The sequence below is a fragment of the Sphaerodactylus townsendi genome, linkage group LG04, assembly GCF_021028975.2.
Source record: "Sphaerodactylus townsendi isolate TG3544 linkage group LG04, MPM_Stown_v2.3, whole genome shotgun sequence".
In the NCBI taxonomy this organism is placed as follows: Eukaryota; Metazoa; Chordata; class Lepidosauria; order Squamata; family Sphaerodactylidae; genus Sphaerodactylus; species Sphaerodactylus townsendi.
This window is the reverse complement of record NC_059428.1, coordinates 102,886,533-102,896,311: the sequence shown is the minus strand read 5'-3', so window position 1 is coordinate 102,896,311 and position 9,779 is coordinate 102,886,533. Positions and strand designations below refer to the sequence as shown.

General features: G+C 55.1%; 1 protein-coding gene across 1 annotated transcript; it reads left to right on the top strand.

Annotated features, from left to right (window-relative positions):
• The first annotated feature begins 1,326 nt into the window (after positions 1–1,326).
• SOX1 (SRY-box transcription factor 1) lies at positions 1,327–4,827 on the top strand. The gene has a single exon (XM_048495492.1). The coding sequence runs from the start codon at positions 1,397–1,399 to the stop codon at positions 2,558–2,560; it is 1,164 nt and encodes a 387-aa protein (XP_048351449.1). The 5' UTR covers positions 1,327–1,396; the 3' UTR covers positions 2,561–4,827.
• Positions 4,828–9,779: the final 4,952 nt, after the last annotated feature.

Genomic DNA, 9,779 nt, shown 5'->3' with positions numbered 1-9,779 from the left:
CGACGATCCGTGAACGCGGCGGGTCTGCCAGAAACTTCCTCCACACGCTTCCAGAAAGGGCGCTTGGGGCACCGCTGGGGCTCGTGGCGCGGAAAGGGGGCTGCTCTGGAGCGGCCGGGTCACGATCGGGAGAGGACTGCGGGCGCCTGGTTGGGGATCCTGGTTTGCTGGCGGGGACGACCCTTTTCCTGGCCCCTCCCCAAAGCGCAGCCCCCCCACACACACACACCTCGCAGCCCGCTCCGGTGTGGCCTGCCTGTCCCCCTCACCTCCGGACGTCACTCCACAGCCGCGCGCCATGCAAATAATCCCCCGCCGGCGCGCTCCCATTGGCCGAGGCCAGCTCATTTAATCCCGGTGCGGCTCGCGGCGTATGGCTGCTGCTGCTGCTGCCGCCGGGGCTGCTCTCGAGGAGGCTCCGCGCTGCTCCTCCTTTCCCGCGTCCTCTCGGGTTGGAGTAGGGTCCGCGGCGCCGACAAACTGCCGCGCAAATTCTGCTCCTGCTGCTGCCGCTGCTGCTGCCGCCGCCGCCTGGCTCCGGGCTGGCCTCGCCCCCTCCCCTCCCCTCCCGCCCTCCCCCCGCCCGTTCTTGCCACTTTCTTCCTGCCTCCCTCCCTCGCCCCCTCCCTCGCTCCCTCCCTGTGTAGTTTTTTCCCGCTCGTCATTTAATTTTTTTTTTTTGGCGAGGGGCGGAGGTGGCGGCGGGGGAGGGGGATTTCCTGTCTCTTTTCCTCTGCTCGCTCGAGACCAGCGGATGCGAGTCACACACGCTCACTCCCGCAACCCGCGCTCTCCGGCTCCCGGCTCTGCCTGCAAGTTCCTGCCAGGCGGCAGTGGTGGTGGTGGAGGAGGAGGAGGCGGCGGGGTGGGCCGGGGAGGGGGCGCCCTAGATCGCTTCGGCCCGAGGGGCGTGCTGGCCCGCCGGGCTGGGAAGTGCGCGCCTGCTGCAGCATCCCGGAGCGGAACAGCGCCCAGAACCCGCCGCGCACTCGACTCCCGCCGGGGCATCGCGGCCGAGCAGCGCCCAGAGACTCTCCCCGCGTCGTCGTCTGCTGCTGCTGCCGCTGCCGGCCGTCGTCGCCTGTCCGCCCGACGGCACCTGTGCGAGTGAGCAGCCGGGCGCGGGCAGGCAGCCACCAGCCGGAGGGAGAAAGTTTTGCTGCCTGAAGAGGAGAAGGAGGAGGAGGTTCCGGCGCGCGCCCTCCGGCCTGCCGTGGCGCTCGGAGGGCGGGAAGGCGACGGCGCCGTCGGGCTGTGGCGCTGCCCTTCGCCGGCCGGGCTGAGCTGCTGCGGCCGCCGCTCCCCGCTCCCCGCCGGCCCCCGGCGCTGCTGCTGCTGCCCTCTCGCTCTATGTGCTGACGCCGCCCGGCCCGGCGGCCCCCCGACAGCTGCGCCCATGTACAGCATGATGATGGAGACGGACCTGCACTCCCCCGGCGGGGCCCCCGTGGCCACCAGCCTGGCCGGGCAGACCGGAGCCGGGGGAGGAGGCGGCGGAGGAGGAGGAGGTGGCGCTGCCGCCGCCAAGGCCAACCAAGACCGGGTCAAGCGGCCCATGAACGCCTTCATGGTGTGGTCGCGGGGCCAGCGGCGCAAGATGGCCCAGGAGAACCCCAAGATGCACAACTCGGAGATCTCCAAGCGGCTGGGCGCCGAGTGGAAGGTCATGTCGGAGGCCGAGAAGCGGCCCTTCATCGACGAGGCCAAGCGGCTGCGGGCGCTGCACATGAAGGAGCACCCGGATTACAAGTACCGGCCCCGCCGCAAAACCAAGACCCTGCTCAAGAAAGACAAGTACTCGCTGGCCGGGGGGTTGCTGGGCGCCGCGGGGCCCGGCGGCGGCCCTCCCGTGTCCATGGGTGTCGGTGTCAGCCCGGCCGGCGTGGGGCAGCGCCTGGAGAGCCCCGGCGGCGGCGGAGGAGGAGGTGGAGGCGGGGGCGGCGGCGGGGGCTACCCGCACATGAACGGCTGGGCCAACGGCGCCTACCCGGGCTCGGTGGCTGCGGCAGCGGCGGCGGCGATGATGCAGGAGGCGCAGCTCGCCTACAGCCAGCACCCCGGCGGAGGGGCGCACCCGCACGCCCACGCGCACCACCCGCACCCGCACAACCCGCAGCCCATGCACCGCTACGACATGGGCGCCCTGCAGTACAGCCCCATCTCCAACTCGCAGGGCTACATGAGCGCCTCGCCCTCCGCCTACGGGGGCCTCTCCTACGGCGCCCAGCCCCACCAGAACTCCGCGGCCGCGGCTGCAGCGGCGGCCGCGGCGGCTGCGGCCGCTTCGTCGGGGGCGCTGGGCGCGCTGGGCTCCCTGGTCAAGTCCGAGCCCAGCGTCAGCCCGCCCGTCACCTCGGCGCACTCGCGGGCCCCCTGCCCCGGGGACCTGCGAGAGATGATCAGCATGTACTTGCCCGGCGGCGACGGGGGGGACCCGGCGGCTGCTGCGGCTGCTGCGGCGGCGGCGGCCGCGGCGCAGAGCCGCCTGCACTCCTTGCCGCAACACTACCAGGGCTCCGGCACGGGGGTCAACGGCACGGTGCCCTTGACGCACATCTGAAGTCCCCCCTCCCGGCCCACCGACGGACGCGCCCGGCCAAGGAGACCCCCGCCTCCCCCGGCTCTGCCCCTGCCCGGACGCCCGAGTCCCGACCGGCTGGACAGAACAGCATAGCGGACAGACAGACAGACAGACAGACAGACAGACACGGGGAGAGAAGTTGGGCGGTGCGGGGAGAGAGGAATTGCCCTGGGAACGGAAGCGCAGAGTGGGGGAGGACCCAAGGCAGAGAAGGCGACATTGGCCGAAGGAAACTCCTGGCCCCCTCCTTGCCCCCCTCTCACCCCTAAGGACCAGTTTCTAAAACTGGAGGGGACTTGTTTTTTTTTCCTATGTTGATGTTGCGTTTTAGACGGACAGTCTGTGTTTTAACTAAAAGAATTTTTTGTACAGTATTTATCATTCACCCAGGAGGCACAGATGATTTTATTTGCTGGGGATGGGGGGAAGACAGAGAGAGAGACAGAGAGAGAGGGAGAACAAATGACTATAAATATTGAAAATACAAAGATCTAGGGGGATGCCAACTTTTTTTTTTTGTCGCACAGAAGCTTTAAAGTAGTCACGGCTTCTTGTGAAGACTGTCAGTTAATTGCCTAAGAGAAACAAAGATAATGGGCTCGTTTGTTACACATCTACCGAGGATGCAAATCCAAAACCAAGCTTAAACTTTTTTTTGTAGTTCTTACACCGTAAGGTTTGCTTTGGGAGGGTGGGAGGGGAGGTTACTTTTGTTTGTTTTATTTATTTATAAAACTCCTTTTTTGCCAGCAACCACAATATTCCAGATTTTGTAAAAGTCTGCATTTTTTCCCCTTTTGTTAACTTTTTTTTGTATTTTTTCTTGTAAATGCATTGTGGGATAATTTTAATTCGTTTTAGGCGTTGCAAGGGAATTTAAAATGTGTATATAGTTTACTAAAAAAAAGCATTTCAGCTAAAAAGGAAAACAAATAAAAATTTAAAGATGAGTTCGATTCTGAGTTAAATCAATTTAAAAGTGAAACTGGAACCAGTCAGTCCAAATGTACTAATTCATGGCATGCCTTAAAACTAGAGATTGGAAATTGATTATATGTATAAATATAACATGGAACATTAATTATAATGAGGGGGGAAATCTCGACTTGGGTTTAGACTACTCACAGTTTCTGTGAATGAGAAAACCCCGAAGGGAACAAACTTTTTTTTCCAAAAAAAAAATTATAAATCTATATATATGGTGTAGTTTTGGGATATTATTTTAATATCTGTTGAGTATTGTTAAGGAAGGCGACCTATTAAAATACTTTCCATAGCACTGATTGTTACTTTGTTTATTTATGGAACATGAAATGAGTTTCTAGATTATTAGGTTTTCTGTCTTCAAGTAGCATAGGAGTTTAAATAGGGATGGATAATATTCTATCTTTCGTGTCCCTTGGGACAGAAGTCAGATTAAATAATTTCACCATCACTGGGTTTGGCACGATGTGTAGCAGAGCTACAAGAATTTTGATGATGAATAATAATTGGGTTTAAAGATAACAGAAAATGATGTCTGACTATTTCCCACCCCACCTAGGATCTATATTTTGCCCTGTGGGGTACTAACTTTCTTGTAATACGGGAAATATTGATACATCATTCCCCTTTGCTTCGCTTAGACCACAGTTTTGTTGTTGAGGATATCCTTACCGTTTGTGTACTGCTTTGAAATTTGATTTGAAATGTCTCTCTGCCTTGCCTAACTATGGAAGTAGAAATTGGTATGAAACTTTATTTAACGGTTAGTGGGGAAATTAAGTTGTGTTTTAACATTTTATTTTAACATGGTTATTTAAAGGTTGCATTTGTAAAGGGAGGGGAATTACCATGTGGAAAACCAAATGCAGGATTATTTCCCTTTATTCATTTCTTCATATCAGCTGGCAAACAATTCCCCAAGTCATTTATCTTGCAGTAACTCGTTAAGTCCCTATTGAGTCTGTGGGTGGGCTTCAGTTTACTTTAGAGTAGAGCTACCTGGAGATACTCTTGTATCTTCATCCTAAACACATTACTTAAATCCCTTAGATTTCAAGGGATCTAATTCTTGGGTGATGTGTTGGAAGTCTGTAAGACCGCATGGATTCCGAAACTTATTTTAGAAACTGTTTAATTGTATTGCTTTACTGCACCACTGTAAGCCTCTCATATCCATTTGAATTACTCATTCTTGCAAGTGGTTGCAAATTCTAAGAAATTCCTATTGCTTTCTATCAAAGTAATAAAAACTCTTTCCCTTTTTTTGTTTGCTTTTTTGAACCGTGGTGAAGTCCCCTTCCTGTGATTGTCTAGGCCTGGCAGACATTTTGGCCCCATTTTGTGTAAGAGTGCATGACTTCGCAGATCTGGTCTCTAAATTCAATTCTTTCCAGAGGAACATGGTTGCTGTTGTTTTTTTTCCAAGCAAACAAATTTATGTTAGATTTGTGCACATTATTTTTTCAGGGTTTTTTTTTACAAATACAAAAAAGCAAGCTACTCTAAAAATTGTACTAATTGATGCGCTGTTGAATATGCAAATATGGCATGTAACGATGGCCAACCATATATAAAGTCAAAATATCCTTGGTGATGACATGTTAACACATACTGATTTTTACACAGTCACCTGTGATTTTGGGGAAAGCTCAGAAACCTCCAAGAATGCCTGAACACTTTAATTTGCACAGGAATCCCCTAGGAAGGTTTTAGGGAGAGGGAAAATGTTGGGAGCAGGAGAAAGGACAGGGTGCATTTCTATAGGTCCATCTCCTATTTGGGGAAATACACTCTTTGTCCTGTTTTTATCCCTTAATGCCATTTGACACGATGCCATTTGGGGCACTTTTAATGCATCAACTCCCCCTCAACTGAAATGTACTTTAGCTACTTTTAAATTTGTAGTTTAAAAAAAATGAGAATCAGCTCAAGAAGCATATTGAAGTCTACCGGTTTCAATGAAAGAACAGTAGGATTTTGCTTACTTCTGTCGAAATCAGTAGGTCCTAAAGGTGTTTTTCTCTTTGGCTATGTCCTGCCACGCACCCCTGTACCTACACTTCTCCCCTTAGAAAGAGAAGAAGATTGTTACGTCATTTCCTTCTTATTGGCCATTCTCGTCACCCTCGCCCTTTGCATGAAGATGCAGGTTAAATAATAACCTTCATAAAACCTTGACTGGACATACTGCGATGTGTATTTTTTTTTAAAAAAATGTATATATTAGAGCTCTTTTTCTTCGAAAGCTGTCTGTATTAGTGGTTTCATTGGCAAACAATTAACTTGCATTTTAAACTGTTTCAGATCTGAAATCCTTTGCCTCTTGAGATGCAGAATTGTAATCGGACCGACAACGTTGCCCTGCGGAAACCAGCTGCGGGGAATATTTCCTTTCTTTGTAAAGAGCGGTATTCCTCCGGCACTTGGCAAACTGCGGTGGCTCAGGTTGTGTAGGGGGAGGAGGGGGTGCTGGAGGTGAAGGGAAGTTGGTTGCGGCACTTTGGGACTGCAGCTGAACACTGCAGCGAAATCTGCTGGAGGAGGAGGAGGGGAAGGAAGGTCTGCCGAGGCCATAGCTGGAAACCCGAGTCATAGAAGGACAACCGTCGTTCCTCCGTCGATCTGTGGCTCAGCGTCCTGTGCGTCGCGGAGGCTGCTGGCCATGAGGAAGGGCAGAGGTTCTCCAAGGAGAAGTCTCTCCCGCGCCCTCCCCCCCCCACTCTCTCTCACACACGGAGGCGACCCTTTCACCGGGGGAGAAAGAGGAGGTCTGGAAGAGCATGGGCCACTGACCATCGCACGCACTCCCCCGGCGCCTTAAGAGCTGATCTGAGGAAAGTGGGAGGCGGGAACCCCCTGAGATCCGCTTAGAGGCCCGTGAAGAGAGCCAGCCCACACGGCCCCGCGGGCCGTCACCCTCGCACAATGGCGTCCCCGAGGGACGTCGATGCAGTTGGGGAAGCCGGCTTTTGGGGAGGGGGTGGCGGGCGGAGGGAGGGAGGGAGACCGATCTGCCCTTTCAGGCTTTTTTTTTTTTGTCAGCTGGACGGACGGCTGCCTCTCAGCCCCTCCAGGCGAAGGACAGGGACAATTCAAGAGGGGAGCTGAAAGTCGGGCGCCATAAAAGTTGTTTGCTTCAGCCCTGAGCCCAGCCACTTCCAGGAGAAACTGCAGCCAGGGCAGGAGGGGGCGCGTCTTGCTGGCGCGGCGATGGCGTGGGGACTTGGCCTGCTAAGTCAGAGGGATGGTGGCACCTTCGGTTTTGCCAAGAAGGTGGTGGGTAGCCACTTTGCTCCCCTGCCCCAGCCGAGCCGTGCTGTCGGTGGAGGCCACCCTCAAATGGCACCAGCAGCCGGCGCCTCTCGTCCAGTCCCGCCAGCCGGTCGCGAGTGATCGATGGAGCCGGCTTCTCTTCTGTCCCTCCGCTGCTTCCCGCTCTCAGGGCTCCTCCGTCGGTTTTCCCCCTCCAGCTCTCCTTTCGGTGGGACTCCCTGGCCCTCCCTTCGGCTCCCTGCGCCTTCCCTCCCGCACGCCTCTGCTGGGGACAGAGGACCTCTCAGACCCCCTCGGGGGAACAGGCGAGCCCCATGGGGCAGGGGAAGCAGGGACAGAGCCGGGCCTGGGCTGCCCCTTTCCTCCCTGCCTGGGGGTGGGATTCTGCCCGCTGCCCGACGCTCTGGAAAGGTCACCTTCCCCTCGGCGGCAGCCCCCTTCCCCGGCCTTGCCGGGTCTCCTCTCTCTTCAGCTCGTCCCTTCAGCCACCCCAGCCCACATTTTTGCTGGGGTCCCTCAGAGGAGTCCCCGTCGGGGAGGGGGGATGTCCTCTTTCCTCCTTTTCCAGAGATTCCCGCCTTTTCCCGAAGGGCGCCCCTCCACGGCGATCCCCCCCCCCCCCGTCGCCTCCGCCCCGCCCGAGCCAAGCAACTTTCCCGGGCGCTCCCCGCGCTCGCAGGGCCCGCGACTCCCTAGAGATGCCGCCTGCTGGCATGCGGGGCCCGGGGCAGCTCGGCCTGCTGCTGCTGCCAGAGGTTCCCCGGGGGCCCGGCGGGAGGGGCCGAGGCTGTTTGCAGAGCGCCGGATTAGGCGGCCAGCAGAGCGCTGACCCCGCAGCAGCGCCCCGTCAAACCTGGTTACCGTCAAGGCGCCACGCAAACGCCTGCGGGGAGGCAGCGAGTGAACGGCCTGCCCCGGCACCGAGGCGGGGAGAGGCACTGTCGCTTGGCGTGCGGGAGGCAGAGGGAACAAGAAGGCTGATTTCTCGGACTTTGCCATCGGAACCTCTTCCCCATTGCAGGAGCGTGTTCACACGTGCACGGTGGTCGCGCAGCTTAAAGGGTCTCCGCAGGCGCTCTCTCCTATCCAGCTGTTTTTCAGTCAGGAGTCCCTGGGGCCGAGAGGGAGGGACCGAGTGAGGGGCCGTGTTTCAGAAGGGCCTTGGTCAGATCGCAGCCCTTGGTATCAGCGAGGCCTCCTGGCCTTAGCCTTTTCTTGCAGCCCGCCGATCCCAAGGGCAGCACTGGCAGAAAGTAGTTGGCGGAGTAGGGCCATCTTTTCCCTCCCTTTCTGGGGGTCAAAGTGAGAGTGGACCTCTCCAGCTCTTCCCTCCCCCAATGGCGAGATCGAGAGGCCAAGGCAGAGGACCTCCCCAGATCCGGTCAAGGCCCCTGGGCTGTTCTTTGGGGGAGTTATCAGTGAGCACGCGAGCGAGACCCGGAGAGGCACCACCCACCCACCACCCACCACCGGGTAGCCAAGAGGGAGCGTGGCTAGCCTTCCTCTCGTCCCAAGTGTCCTGTTGCTTCCATTTCCCTTCAGCCAAGATGGGTATGGCACGAAGGGATTGAACAAAAACGGGGTTTGTTGGGCCAGGGCGACTGCCCTCTCATGCTGTCTGGCACTTCTTCTTGCTGGCATTTTAACTAACCTGTGGATATAAATGGCAGGGTTAGACCACAGTTCAAGGAATGGGCGGGAAGGGATTCTCTCTCCCCTCTCCTGAGGGTCCTGCTGCCAGGGGCTGGGACGGGGCTGGCAGCCAGGCCTTCAAACCTTTTACTCTGCCGGGGCCATCCAAACAGATGGAGAAGAAGAGGCAGCAGGCCGAAGGGGAAATGGGAGCAGGTTACAGGATCTTCTCAGTCGGCTTCTGGGACAGTTGGGATGTAACAAAAAAGTTGCTTCTTAGTTCCAGGCACATTGGCCGAAGTGCTGCTTTCAGAAATAATGGTGATCCTCATCTAAGATTCTAGAAACAATTACATATACTGATCCTGGAGATCAAGGGAAGAAGAAATTACTTGATAACAAACTTGATGATAAATTCACACGTTCTAGCTGCCAGCCACTTGCACTGTTCATGTGTTGCAGTTAATGCAGCTACAGCATATTTGTAGAGTGAATATCTATTAGTAAGAAAGACACATAAGGGGGAGGGGGTTCACTTTGTGAATAGAACCAAGGACTAGTACTTGGATCAATGTGGGATTTGTATCACATCTTTAGCCGTGCATGCACTGCAGGTAATATCAGAATTACTCCAGCTATACCAAAAACAATCAAGTGCACACTGTTCACTGTTCACTACAACATAACTGCTGCCAGCATCCACCAAGGGGTTATTGCCTAACCTGATCTATTTCCTCAGGTCCAAAGACAGAAATCAGGCAATAATTTCACACAGTGTGTTTATCAAGGTGTGGCTGGAGGCATCCAGTAATTTTGTGTATGTTTATGAGCCAAAAATCTGTCCAGAGCTTTTCTCTGCTGGGTTATGATCCTCACAATATTTTTTGTTTGGTTTTTTTGTTGGCACAATTATTCTCTTAAGAGGAGAATCCCAGACCACAAAGGCGAATTCCCCTTTGGGGTAACTACCTCAGGAATTCCAGTCAGCAAACAATAACTGGCACTGGCCGCTCAAAATGACCTCATGAAAATATAGGAAAGGAAATGGAGGCGAGGACAGTGTTTTAACCTTGGTTTTGCTGCTCACCTTGACAGCCTGTGGCTGATCAGTGCAGGTATTCCCAAAGCTCTGGAAGGCGTCTGAGTGGGAAGTCCTGGGAAGAAAAGCATGGTACCTTTATTATAAGGAAACTTGTTCCAGACAGCCAGGGAGAAGCATCCTGGGAAAGCTATAAATTTCTCTTCTTCCTTATCCAAATCCTCACAGCCTCAGGATAATTCCTTTTTCAAGGGGGAAAAAATCCATGCA